At 41.5% G+C, this 13848-nt stretch overlaps 3 protein-coding genes across 3 annotated transcripts; all 3 read right to left on the reverse strand.

Annotated features, from left to right (window-relative positions):
* Positions 1–761: 761 nt before the first annotated feature.
* Positions 762–4325, reverse strand: LOC127768458 (mitochondrial outer membrane protein porin 5). The gene is made up of 6 exons (XM_052294038.1): positions 4172–4325; positions 3981–4048; positions 1897–2007; positions 1727–1813; positions 1451–1659; positions 762–1372 (listed from the first exon to the last, which is right to left on the reverse strand). The coding sequence occupies exons 1-6, from the start codon at positions 4221–4223 to the stop codon at positions 1066–1068; spliced, it is 834 nt and encodes a 277-aa protein (XP_052149998.1). The 5' UTR covers positions 4224–4325; the 3' UTR covers positions 762–1065.
* A 730-nt stretch (positions 4326–5055) lies between these two features.
* LOC127765150 (uncharacterized) lies at positions 5056–9434 on the reverse strand. The gene is made up of 8 exons (XM_052289989.1): positions 9188–9434; positions 8891–9056; positions 8020–8130; positions 7689–7823; positions 6955–7059; positions 6129–6298; positions 5937–6036; positions 5056–5585 (listed from the first exon to the last, which is right to left on the reverse strand). Exons 1-8 carry the CDS (start codon positions 9325–9327, stop codon positions 5343–5345), a joined length of 1170 nt encoding a protein of 389 aa, XP_052145949.1. The 5' UTR covers positions 9328–9434; the 3' UTR covers positions 5056–5342.
* A 1116-nt stretch (positions 9435–10550) lies between these two features.
* LOC127768314 (uncharacterized) lies at positions 10551–13776 on the reverse strand. The gene is made up of 4 exons (XM_052293868.1): positions 13549–13776; positions 13083–13359; positions 11710–11767; positions 10551–11624 (listed from the first exon to the last, which is right to left on the reverse strand). Exons 1-4 carry the CDS (start codon positions 13692–13694, stop codon positions 11014–11016), a joined length of 1092 nt encoding a protein of 363 aa, XP_052149828.1. The 5' UTR covers positions 13695–13776; the 3' UTR covers positions 10551–11013.
* Between the last annotated feature and the right edge of the window lie 72 nt (positions 13777–13848).

Raw genomic sequence — 13848 nt, forward strand, 5'->3', positions numbered from 1 at the left:
ATGATCGGAATCGATGATCAGTGACATCCATCGTAGTCGAGAGACTTTGTTAGCTTATCAGCCACAAATATAATTCAATTTTGAAACTTAATTTTAGAATTGTCTTTAGGTTTTCTTTTATCGTAGAATGCTTTTTTTTGTTTTTAAATAGTTAATAGCACAAGTATAAAGACTATCTACAAAATATTCTTTTTGAAAGGAATTTAGAAATTAAATTCGGTTGCTTCATTCTTTTCTTTTATGACTTAGCAACCGAGACTCGAACGATCGGAGCCTCAGGAGGGCAAAAGCTTAAAAGATGGGTTTAAATTTGTACAAAAAAAAATTACTCCATTTCGAAAGGTGTAAATCTCAAACTTGCACCGTAATGATCGTGTTGGCTGCACTTTGAAAGAATACATGTCCATTGTCCAACCATTTCGACACAACAACAGTAAGTTCGCGGGTTGTTTTTTCTGGCAAATTAGCGTCACAATTGGCTTTCGCAATAAATAAACGAAGCACTCAATCAACCAATCCTTATCACCTAATTATTTATTTGTCATATCAAAACAATATTTATTTATTTAGTAGTCCCCTGATTTTCCATATTGAATTTTATTTGATTGGGACCCCTCCTCTGCTGGGAAAATGACTTTTAGTAAGGAAGAAAACCGACGATATTTTAGAAAGAGACTTTTCAGGATACGTGAGCAGAAGAAATGAGCTTCAAACAGGTAAATCCCAGATTTATCAAATCAATGAACACGGCAAGAAAAAACTCACGTACCTTGTGCAAGGAATATCAATATAGACTACTGGTGGCATGGCACCTCAGTAGTACATAGAAAGTGAGCTTTAAGCTAAGAAAGAGAGGAAAACAGCATACATCTAACAATGACTAGATGCTTTCATCAACAGAAGTAGCGGATAAAATCATGTAAAACACCCATTGGCTCCTGCCCACAGAGCAGCAAAACTTTAAAAGATTGAAGTAACAGGTCTGCGGAACAAATTATTGGCCATTGCTTTGCAAAACAACCAAAGAATTCGAAATTTAACAGCCATCAACCACAGACGATGTTATCAGGGCCTGAGTGCAAGCGCTAGACCAAACTTGGGGGGTCTGTCCAAGGCCTTGGTGTCGAATTCACCAGAGATTGTCAAAACCGACTTGGGTTTAACCTCATGCTGGAGAAGAGCAGCAAGCTTTCCAGTGTTGTTGAGCCTTGCCTTCACAGCTGTCTCGGGGTCAACCTTGTACAGGCCACCAACAGTGAGAGTGTTCTCATTTGTTGAGAGCCTGCGGGTTAATTCAGCAACAACAGAGGATTTCTGCTTATCATCAAGGTGATATACACCTGACACTTTAACGGTGTCACCTTTGTCCGCCCTGCACATGTTTGTGTAATGTATCAGTACTAACATTACAACCCAGGTCATGACAAGTTACAATGAAGCATGTACTTACAGAACGATTGCAGCATGATAATCTGGCTTGGTTACACCTATCGCAGCACTGTATTTGGTAAATTTTCCTGTAGCAGTGTCAAACCCAGCTTCTGCACCAAAGGCAAGTCCTTGAGCACCAGCTGTTCCAGAAAATTCAACCACAGGAGATGGCTTCATGCCAACAGCAGTGGCAAAACTTGCATTCTCATGGAAGTATTGCATCTCCACCTGTCATTGAAAACTCAGCTATGGATCGTTTTCAATTTAAAAACATAACTTGACACGATAAAATTACCTTTCCAGAATTGTAGTCAGGCAGCTTGACACTTGTCGCAAGCTTTGTGGATGGAAGGACATCAAACACAGTCAAAGTAGTAGAGATCTGCAGAAATCATATATTTGTGTTACAGCTAGACATGTTATGGAGAGGAAAAAATATAAATCCGAGTATTCCATATCACGAACATTAGATTCTGTGTCCACTTTGACATCGACGAGAGTACTCTTGTACTTGTAAACTGAGCTGACATCAAGAGTATAAAGCCCCCCTTTCTTCACAGCTGTGGAAGTGAGGCCCTGACAAATAAAGGACAAAATACATGAGAACCACAGCATGCAAGTTTATAAAGGGCAAACAAGCATACATAATAAGTTAATATTACTGAAAAGATAGGGCAGTATTATCATAGCAAGTAAAACCATTATACATGTGACAAAATTTTGCAACAATGGTCATTGTGTATGTTGACCATTCATTGTATGAAAATGGTGGATGGGCACATGGGGGCAAAAAATTATATGAGAAGTAATTTACACAGCACCATATGCAAAGGAGTTAAATGCAATGCTTGTCGTAGCTTCAAGCCCACAACAAGTAATAGCATCATACATGCATGTATGTATGGAATGTAACTCATCTATATTCCAAAATCAAATATGAAATTCATTTTTTCCAGTTAACAGTGTCTATTTCAATGCACCCAGATAAAATTATAGGATGTGTAGTTTCTATCAGGAGAGAAGGGACTATGGTTGGCAGGTTTTTACAATATTTACCCTATCACCACCAATTTGCATTGATATATTCTTAACAGCCTTAATTACTTGAAAATAAAAGGAAGAACTGGAGAAGTAAACCTTTTTCAATTCAACAAGCATTTCATACTGAACAGAATATGCATGTGTGATAGCACAATAAAGCTAGTCAACTGTTGCATAAACAGAATGAATATATAGCTACCTTATTTTTTGGGGGAGGAATTTATTTAGATAGGCTTAAAGAATGGAAACTCAGTAATATCACATCTCATGAGAGCGGAAGGATCTTGGTAGTATAACATGGTAAGCACGACATGACCTAAAATAATAAACCCAGATCCTCATAGCAGCCATATGCTTGAAAAGAAATGCTAGCGCAAATGAACACTAGAAGGACAACTGCAGTTACATAATTTGTTATTTGTTACATTGATACATCCAATGAAAGCATCTAGTGATTGCAATTTATAACCCATCCTAGAAGAAGCCTGCAACTACAACCAGAATCCTTCAAAACGGCAATATAAGAAACGAAGTTCTAAAATAAAAGAAGAAAAGCAAACGCATTGTGCAGAACTGTTATATTCAACCTTGAATATCAGAATATATCAACTAGCAAGTAGAAACACTTCTTATGTTTTACTATATGTCTATATCATACCAGAAGAGTGTTTGTACTGGTCCACTGATACAGATGAGTTTGGCAACAATGGTAAGTGGAAATGTGGAATAACCAAACAAAAATTGCTGTGGCGGAAACAAATCATGATAACATTTTACACATTCAATGTTTCCAAGAGTACTGGTTGGCAATGATACAGGTGGCTAACCATAACTTCAACTCTCTAGTTTCTCCAAATCGTAGCTACAACTTATGTTTCTCCTATTACTCCAATCACAGCCTACACACTCCTACAGAAATACTAAAAGGTCTAACAACACTGCCACCAAGATGTCATATTACAGATCAAGCATGTATACTTCGTAACTGTTCATCATAGACAAACCCCCAATGATATCTCTATTGCTTCAGACACATGCAGAATCTTCATTGAGTCAGGAGGACAGCAGCAGCGCCTCGAACACCGGTGCTGACTACACTACCTCCTGTAGCAGAATTGAACTTTATACGATCTAGCTCCCCCAATTAATTCCCTCAAATATACAAGTCACTGAATTGCTCTACAAAATGAACGATTTCCCATTTCCTATCAGGCTATCACGCAGCTAACGGGCATTAACACTACATCCATTCACATGAAAAAACAGCAAACACGCCAAGGAATTGCAGCCACGGAAAGACCTGACAAACCCGAAACCTAAATAGCAGCAATTAAACAGGCCATGAGCCCATGACTACAGCACGCATCCTACCCGTCAACAAATCAAGACTACGCACAACCACAACCACGACTAGATGGCAAAGCTCGCGGGTCAACCACGAACAAGCGCAACACGGAACTCAGCGCCAGATCACACGAGCGCGATCGGATCGGATGGGGAACCCTTACCACTCCGGAGGAGCTGACGGTGGAGACGGTCAGCTTCTGGTCGTAGGTGTAGTCCTTGGTGAGCAGATCTGCAGATCACCAAACCCCAACAACAACGAGAAACGAAAACAAACGAATTAGGGAACGGAAAGCGAGCGAGCGAGCGAGCGAGAGAGAGGATGAGATGGGAGGAGGGGTAAGATGCGGGTTACCCTTGGCCCTCTTGCCAATGTCGGAGAAGAGGCCGGGTCCCTTCATGGCCATGGCGGCGGCGGCGGCGGCTTGGGGAAGGGGGGGAGGGGGGAGGCGGCCGCCGAAGAGGAGGGAGAGAGAAAGGAGAGGTCAGAGAGGTTCCGCCACTAGTAGAAGGGAATGGTGGGGCGCCACGAGAAATACTAGCACGGGCAGTTGCAACCTGGAGTAACGCCAACACTGCAGTCACGGCACATGCCGCCGCCGGCGGTATTTCCCGGGCGACGAATTGGACGTTCCAGATTTGTTTCCAAGAGACGAGCAACAGTTGCAATGCCGAACATCTGGCAGAGCACGTACGAATCGCAAAGACGCAGGAAGCGGCACAGCTCATGTGCCTGAGAATGTCTTTTTTTTATATTTCTTTTAAACCCTTTCACCTTTTAATTTTAAAATAAACCCTTCCAAAAACATACTAATTTCAAATACGAACTTTTTGCCACGCCAGTTAATTTAGTGTGGCAAAATAACACCGCAGTCGATAGAAGGATAATTTCAAATAAGAACTTTTTGCCACACCAGTTAATTTAGTGTGGTAAAATAACACCGCAGTTGTTAGAAGGTTCGTATTTAGAAATAAGTTTATAATGGATTGTTCTTATAATTAAAAATTTATAAGGTTAAACAGTAACAAAAATTTATGCCTGAGAGCTTCTTCACGCCCTCGCCCAACATGATCCCCACCTACTTGCCAGCTCCACGCAACAGACACGCTGTGCGCATGTGCCATCACACTTCCAGCAACACCAGGTCACAATACCCACCGACAAAGCGGCGCAGTTAACCGAAGTAACCAAACTCAAGCAGCAAAGAAAATTCTGGCGCGTCCAGTTCCAGTCAGATATGCAAGGCAAAGCGATTTTTCACTAGTTGTTCATTGCAAGGATGGGTTGCTGAGATAACATTACCCCATCTACAATAACAGGGTTTGTTGCGCAGACTTTCGCGTAGATAGTTGCCTATACACAAAAGCTGGGGCCTTTTGCCAATGTGTAGCAAACAAAATTGTGCCTCCCAAATATGAAGGGAAACACACCACACCGGCCAAAATCAACTTTCCATATTTTAAACCTGCATTGAAACTATAATGCTAGTTACAGGTATCTTGTGAGGATTTCATCTTTGATGAGGTCAGATCCTGATGTCTTCAATGTCTGAGAGAAGGGTGGCACCACCCGCTGATCTTTCATCGGGGAGGCTAACCACTAGCTGGCCACAGGCGCCAGCTATGTCTTGACCCATTTGCTGGCGAATAGTGGTTCTGATGTTGTAAATTCCTCTTAGGATCTTCTGGAACTTCTTCACATTATGTTCGCTGCTAGTCTTGAAATTGTTTGATGAGCCAATGGGATTGAATGGTATCAGATTAACAACCTGTTAGTGATCAAGAGAGGAAGCAATCAAGAGAGAATTGATTCAAAGGTTCCAATATGAGGATATAACACATATTATGAAGACAATAACAGGCAAACCAACTGAAGATGTTAATATATGAAAAGTCAAACCACTAAAAGGAAATTCTCCAAACAAATACACCGTGACCCAACAGAAAGACCATGGGTCATAAATCATAATACAAGTGGGCAGAAATTAGAATATCAAACAATTGAACATCCAGGGTAAGTATACCGCAAAGATGATCAGGAAGGTTTTCCAACCATTTAAAAGAATCATTAATAAGATAATCAGGATGAAATGAAGCAGAAAGAACAGAAAGTTTCTTACCGCTTTAAATGTTTCAAGTAATTTACCAAGCTGGTGGGCATGCTGCTCCTGATCGTTAACTCCATCAAGCATGATGTACTCAATAAAGATGGTCTGCTTGCTGTGATCGAACATTCAGGTGTTTATTGAAACTCAAAGCTATCGGTTCTTATATTTGGCACTGATGATGATATTTAGTAATCTTATTCTTACCTCTCATTTTGATATGATTGCAGTGCATTCATTAGCTTTACTAAAGGAAAGGCCCGGGCAGCAGGCATTATATGACAGCGTATGTCTTGGTCAGGAGCGTGCAAGGACACAGCTAGATTTATATTGGGAAGATCATTATTGAACTTATTGATGGAATGGATAATCCCAACCTGCAGTACGCAATATTAAGATTCAAAGTCACAATTACTGCTGTTTCAGTCCTAACAAAAGTTCAATCTTTCAGCTGCATCAATCCCAAGGAAAATTCAATTGCTAAACTAAATATTAGCAGGATTTACAACTTAATGGATCATATAGGGACATGCATCATAATCACAACGATTTACTAATGTCAAAACACGAGCATAAAACTGTAAAAGATCAAGTAAATCAGCAGCAAAGCTTTCACCAGTCAGAATGATAAGAACCATGCTATACTGAAAAGTAAATCTGAGGAGTAAATACTAGAAAGGACTCAATAATAGGTGGGTGGAAATATATTTTTGATTCCTAAGAAATGTATGATAATAGAAACCTGATAGAACATCTGAAATTCATTATTCATTTAGAAAGGCATTGAACAATATTAAAACAGGATATCCTTAGAATATCCAAAAGCCAACTGCAATACTTGCAAAGTTGGTGAAACTCTTTTCCGTATTTTCCAAAATGTGTTTAGCATGGCACAGGAGCAAGTACTAGGTTGTTCAGAAGGTTAAATTGAACTTTTAAAAGGTTAAATGCAAACACAAGATAGCCTTCCAACAGCCATCTCAAGAACAATTATTCCACATGCAAAATGAGGTACTTGTGCAGTTATACTCACAGTAGATACAGTAATTCTCTTAGGTGAAAGCTGGAATGGAGAGCCTATCAAGACTTGGATAGCTTCAACCAAAGCAGTATAGTTGTTTAATGGCTCCCCCATTCCCTGCATATAAAGCAGAACTATGAGGTAAAACTCCTCTGCTAGGTACCAATAAGCAATTCTTAAAAACACAAATTCAAAATTGTTATCTGCTAATTTCTGTCAAATGGAATGGCATGACTATAGAACTGGGAGAACAGTTCATTAATAAGAACAATTTAAACTCACAAATATGCACCAAAACAAGCTGATGTACCATGCATTCATGCAGTGTGGTGGTTTTCTAATTTCTCAGATGGGAAGCCATCTAAGCATCTAACCCATGTAATGGAATACAATACATATCCTTTCTACCTTAATGAAGTAAAGTGGGAAAACTCACACAGCAAGCCCGTTTTTCCTATGGAAGACATAAAATCTAGCAAAAACAGTACAGAATAAATACATATATACATAGGCAATACTTCATAAGCATAGCATGGCTTGCCTTGCCATGGCCTGTATGAAATCCAGTGGGCAGTACAAATAAAACCAAGCAAACAACTGAATGAACAGTGTGAGGCCACTAGGTCTGGATGATGAAAACATGATGGCACTCATTGTTGCCTTTTTGCACATCCAGTGGACTGTGCACGATTTCCTTTTGAAAAGAAAATTCAGGCAAATTCCAACAGCTTGAAATTTTATATTACCATGAAAACAACATTCCGAATCTGAGAATAACGGGATGCATGAACCAACTGCTCCACAATTTCTCCTGAAGACAGATTGCTTTTGAAGCCCATCGTTCCTGTAGCACAGAATCTACAGCCCATCTTGCATCCTACCTGTGTTAATTTTAGATGCAAGGTCAGTGTCTATCAAGTAAGCCACCAGCTTCCCAAGGATAACTTACATTGTCACAAATATAGTTGCCCACAGGACGACAGGTCATCAGAAGAAATATTGGCAATACATGAAGACATTAAAGAATGATTTTCACAAAACAACTTGCCACCCAATGTGCAAAGCAGATATATCTACCTGTGAGGAGACACAGAGGGTTGAGCGCACGCCACCAGGCCGAGGCTTCCCGTCATACTTCCCCAATCGCGTGTCATACCGCATGATCACTGCTTCTACAGATTCCCCATTCTAGGTTATGAAATTGAAGAGGAATAAGTTGATATTAGCAGAAAAGGATCAACAAAAAAAAAATCAGACAACAGCAGTAACAAGACAACAACCAAACGGAAGGGCAACTGACAGTTGACAACTTGGCATGCATTTACATGTTTGTTATCAGACAAAAGAGTAACCAAGATCGAGTCAAACTGGAGCTGCAAAATATACTCAGAGTTTAATTTATGGTTGGATTAAAATTTGAAAATAACCTACCTAATACAGGACACGAACTCATTAGGTCATAACCCTTACATTGAATCTTCCAAGCTTTGCATCGAGAGCGCAATGATAACCTAGGAAACTATAAATGGCTTCCCAAGGGAGAGATAAAAGTGAAAACACATGCTAGACCAAATCCTTCGTTTCTAATGTACAGCTTGAGATACTCATTTAAATTCAGTCCCTAAAAGAGTGGCGTGCCAATTGTGCAAGTATGCGTGAGGCCTTCTGTTCATATCCACATGCATTCAAATGGATTTAAAATCAATAGAGCGGACGTTTCGGAAATACCCAGAGCAAACTGCCCACATACATCGATGCTATTAGGTGATAAGTGCTAGCAGGTTAACAGCGGTAAAAAAAATTACAAACCCTAAAACATCTTGCAGACTTCTCCTGATCCCATAATCACCATTAGTACTGCATGTTCAAACCACCAAAATGTGCAATCTACAAAATCCCCCAAGTTTGAGCATACAGCACGAAAGTGGCACAATCTAATTCAATTCACCTTGAGTCGGATAAGGAGCTTGGTAGTGGTGCGGTCCTTGGACTCCGCGGCGGTGGTGAGCGTCGACGTGGTCGGCTGGAACTTCTGCCGAAGGAGCGCGTACGCGGCCGCCGGGAGCGACGGGACGGCGTCCAGGTCGCCGCACCTGGGGTTCTGCAACACGTACCTGCACGCGAAGAGGAAATCACCCCTTCAGACCAAGACGAGGTTTCTATCTCTCGGATGACAAAAAAAAAATCGAGAGGGACAGAGACGGCGAGCGCTAGGGTTCGAGGGGGGCGGCGGAAGGGCGCGTACTTCCAGATGAGAGGGATGAAGTGAGGGGAGATGCCGGCCGCCGCGAACTCCGCGCGGATGTAGGCGGCGTCGAACACGGAGCGGCGCGGCGGAGGCGGCGGCGACGACGACGAAGAAGAAGACGACGACGACGACGCCATTGGGATTCGGGAGGAGTGGAGTGTGAGGAGGGGATGCGGCGGGGGGGTTGGAACTTGGAAGGCTGGTGCGGACGATGCGCTGCCTCCAGCAGTGTGGGTTTTGGGGGTTTTTTTGCAGTTGGAAATGCTTCGAAATGAAATGCTGCCCTGTAATAATATGGACTGCCAGCTGCCCAGCTGTTGTGGAGTTGTGGTTACAGGCAGTAGAAAAGTATTGATGCATTGCTACTTTTGCAGCGTAAATTATGATTTATTTCTTATTTTATTATATTTGTCGCGTTCAACTTTATTTTTTATGAACTAATAATATGACTGTGCATTGTAATGTGTCCATACAATTAAAAATGGGCTAAGAAACATGAGTATAGCGTAAAGTGAGGTATTTTCTGAATTGCTAAACACTTTTCCTTTTTTCTTTCTTTACCGGTTTCTTTTTTAAGTGGCGCAATAGCCGCTTCTCTTTTTCTTGTGCGGTGCGCGTGAGGAAGATGGAGCGGGAAGGAGGACGACTGTTCTTATACGTTAGGAGACATCACATTCAACTTTAATCACTTTTAAATAATAATTTTGTAAAAATTTTAATATACTATGTTATCGAAAGATGTGTTATTGTGAGATAGACATATTCACATTAAACAATGCCGGCAAATATTTAGAAACATTTGCTAAAAGAGACGCGTGTTTTGTACTAGAAATTTGCAGGTATTACAGCTCTCAACCGGCATGTTAATTTTATCAGCCATCAAAAATTTAAATTATACAAGTTAATTTATATAGTTGAGTTTAAAGTAGTTTTATTTGTCAGTCTATTTTTTTAGCATTAGTTTTTAAACTACGAATAATATATATAAAACGATTCCCCCATCAATTTTTTAAACTTGTTTTGTTTACATTTCTACAACCATCAGCTGTATCTACCAATCATAGTTACTTATTGGGTTGGTATAGATGTGTATGTAACCAATGGGAGTCCTTTTGATCATGGTGGCATTTTCCATTCAAATGAACATCGAAGCTATTTGTATGAAAAGTTGAAAACCACCTTTCGCTGAAGAGATAAGCTAAAGTTTTGCATACCAACTGCGGAGAGAAATGTCGAATATACATGAACATATGTGGGCGCATGTACCATCTTAATCGTCCAGATTGCTCCAAAATCTATACATGATAGAAAGGGAGATATCTATGTCATAGGGCATACCCCTCAAAAAAAAAAACCCTAAAAAAAATGTCATAGGGCATGTAACTACATGAACACAGCGTACAGGGAGTGCAAAGTGGAGTTAAAAAGTTCGCTAGTTCGTAGTATTCCGTTACAGAACTAGCAGGTGCATAGCGACCAGCCGTGCCTAAAAGCATGTCTAGAACAAGCCACAGCACAAACAAAAACGTGACTAGACATCATCTTACAAGAACACATTGGCCTCCGATAGGCATTTTAATGGGAGGCAAATTGTTTACTCTTGTTCTTAGTTCATGGATCATACATAAAGTAAACTGAGAATATTGAGCACATTTTCTTAGTCTCAAATAGAAGAAAACATTGTCAACCCCAAAATTCAGCCAGCTGCATTTGAGGGACGCGGCATCAAGACAGACGGTCTGACAGCATTCAACACCAATGACACCAAGTATCATCTATCTAGCCATTGCAAAATATGTCCAGAAAGCAATCCCAAGCCGTAGCTACAGCGCCAACAATGCCTCAATTTTTGCAATCTGCTCTTCTTCGGTCTTAGGAGTAGGGCTTCTGTTCGTTTGGTCATAAAGGTCATGCTTCCATTTTTCTGCTTGATCACCTGCAGCCTGGTGCATGCTGTTTCGCCCATCATATGGGTTGTTAAACCTATCTCTGCCCCTTCCTCTACCAGCAAAACGCCCCCATGAATCATAGCCATTTCTTTGGCCAGCATTCCTGTGATCAGAAAATCCCCTCCTCATACCTCGACCATCTGGCCTTCCGAATGGTCCCCCATGCCTATCAAATCCCCGTGGGTGATAATTTCTCCTTTCTTCTCCTATTGCAGAGGTAGGCCCAGCTTGATCATGTTTCTGTGACCTTGAATCTGGTTCTGTAACAGCAGTCACAGATTCTTTCCCCTCCAGTGGTATGCCCATCTCATTAAATGGTGGCCTTCTTTTGGAAGGGTGAGCTTCTTCCTCCAACTGGAAGAACCCATCATGCTTCCATGTAGACTCACCATCATTCTGTTGTTCATCCTGCACAGCCTTTCCTTCGTCTTTGTTTTTCTCTCTATCTCCAACATGCTCCTTTTCATCCCTTTGTCTTCCCCGGTCTTTAAAACAATAACAAGCAAACGCAAATGAGGGAAGCTGGAAAATAAATAAGTGCAGAACATAAAAACTAAGGAGGCAACTCACCACTAGCCTGGCGGTAATAGCGCCGACCACCTTGCCCAGCACTGCCACGTTCATCGTGCTGTACATACAAGCATAAGTAGCCTAATGTTGTCAAATATAGTGGGCACTTGTAGGTATATGCCATAAACGAAGTTCCACAACTACACAAGGTATATACTACTCATGCATATTGAGCTGTAGACAAAGACATAACAACAAACCAATATCCTCGCTGCATATTTTTGAACTTCGCAACACTATGAGAAAACAAACATTAACATGGCAGCCATTGCAAACAATAAAAAAAAGGACCCAGGAAACAGCAAATTTAAACCAAAATCATATGCAACTACTTACAATTGGAAAACATTACAAGAAAGTACATCCCCCTGCCTCAAAATGTATAAAGAAGGAGATGAAGATGTCAATTCGTTTTAGTACAACAATACAAGATCAATTACAGTGTAAGCTACCCCTACCACTACCCAAAAAAGAAATATATGATTTAGAGATAAATTACTTGTTGCTTTTCCTGGAGGAATTACTTACTACTGAAAGAACATCTGTTGTAAGCTCAACCCAGCTCATTCAGAAAGATATCAAAATGTGTAAACTTGAATCACAATATGGAGGAACAGCTGGCAGACCATGGATCTAACTAATATATACACTTGACTCTAATAGAAGAAAAATGTAACATTGAAATAGAAGAACGATATATATATTGGTATATTGCTACATACTCTACTAACAAACACAGGAAGTAACTTGTGACACAACATATTTCAGTTAGTGGGGATCACTTGTTTAGACAATACTATATTGGATATGTGAACTAAATATAGAAATTAAATGAATTGGCTATCGTGCAAGCTTGCATATTTTTTAAAAGGGCAACAGAAATATATTATATAAGGAGAACCGGCATTAATAATTGTTACTGTCGGGGCATATGTATGCTGTATGCAAACATACAAAGCCAGGCTAGTTTGGTATACTAAAACTTCCATTTTTTCTTTTTCCCACCCATAACTCATTTTCGATCATTGGTATCCTGTGTGAATATGTTGCAATGAAGCACTCGAGAGTCAAGAAACACAACATTTTTCACAACTTCCCATGGTTTCTCAGAAGAAACCCACCATATCATATACACAATCGTTTGCACATTGTACCTCCAGCAACTGGGACCAATGGATTCATGGATTTTAACTAAAGCTAGCTACAAATGCTACATTCGGCAACACTTGTAGGGTTGCAGAACCAAAAACCATCCTGCTTACACTGAAAGTAGCTACCAAGCACACGGTTAACAGCTAGTATTAAACAATTGGAAGCAAAGAGTGTAAAACTGGGGGTAGTCCCTTGATGCACATTTGAGAAAAGACAAGAACCTGAAAGAACGATCGAGGCCGCCTAGCATCTCTTGATTCAGGAAACCGTTTGGTTCCCCTAGGAGATCTCTCATGCCTGGTAGGAGAGCCATTTCTGGCATCATCTAGGGGCTTCGTCTCCGCTCGCAAAAGATCATCGGGCTGCGCGGCATCTTGCAATGGCCTATCCCTCTTCTGGTCACGGTCAACTGCCTTAGCACCTTCTTCAGCTCGACTTCTGTGGCGATGACTTCTGTCTGATTCATGATGCCTCCTGTCCTCTCTTCTCCTCCTCGGACTACCAACAGGAATCCCCGATGAAAAAATGGGTTAGTAAGCGCACAGATTGCATCGTCCAACAAGTATGGAACGCAAATTGGACACTGCAATCAACAAATCCCAAATCCCCAATTCTCCTAGCTCGAACCGGAACCCGACCAGATCGAGAGAGCGGCGGGGGATTCGCTGCGGGATTGGTTGGTACTACCTGGGATCGTCCAGCCGCGACCTGGACGAGGAGTGGGGGCGCCTCCCGTGCGTGTGGTCGCGCTCCCGCTCCCGCCGAGACGCGTCGTGCTCGTCGCGCTCTCGCCCATCCCGCCGAGACGCCTCCTGCGCCTCCCCCGTCGCCATTTGCGCCTTCTTCTTCTTCTTCCTCTTCTCCCCTTTCCCACCGCCTTCTCCACCCACACAGGCTAGCCTCCCTAGCCGCTTGCGGTGCGCGAGCTAGGGTTTTTACCCTGAACCAGATGCGGAGAAACCGGTCGGGCTCGACCACCCGACCGCG

This window comes from Oryza glaberrima, chromosome 3 (assembly GCF_000147395.1).
Source record: "Oryza glaberrima chromosome 3, OglaRS2, whole genome shotgun sequence".
Classification (NCBI taxonomy): domain Eukaryota; kingdom Viridiplantae; phylum Streptophyta; class Magnoliopsida; order Poales; family Poaceae; genus Oryza; species Oryza glaberrima.

Coding starts and splice junctions, on each gene's coding strand:
- LOC127768458 (XM_052294038.1), bottom strand. CDS start 4,223: ATGGCCATGAAGGGACCCGGCCTCTTCTCCGACATTGGCAAGAGGGCC. Junction 1,660..1,726: donor CTGACTACAATTCTGGAAAG/GTAATTTTATCG, acceptor TTTCAATGACAG/GTGGAGATGCAATACTTCCA. Junction 1,373..1,450: donor TATCATGCTGCAATCGTTCT/GTAAGTACATGC, acceptor AAACATGTGCAG/GGCGGACAAAGGTGACACCG.
- LOC127765150 (XM_052289989.1), bottom strand. CDS start 9,327: ATGGCGTCGTCGTCGTCGTCTTCTTCTTCGTCGTCGTCGCCGCCGCCT. Junction 8,131..8,890: donor AGCTCCTTATCCGACTCAAG/GTGAATTGAATT, acceptor TTCATAACCTAG/AATGGGGAATCTGTAGAAGC. Junction 6,299..6,954: donor AGAGAATTACTGTATCTACT/GTGAGTATAACT, acceptor TGCGTACTGCAG/GTTGGGATTATCCATTCCAT.
- LOC127768314 (XM_052293868.1), bottom strand. CDS start 13,694: ATGGCGACGGGGGAGGCGCAGGAGGCGTCTCGGCGGGATGGGCGAGAG. Junction 13,360..13,548: donor TCGCGGCTGGACGATCCCAG/GTAGTACCAACC, acceptor TCCTGTTGGTAG/TCCGAGGAGGAGAAGAGAGG. Junction 11,625..11,709: donor CTATTACCGCCAGGCTAGTG/GTGAGTTGCCTC, acceptor ATTGTTTTAAAG/ACCGGGGAAGACAAAGGGAT.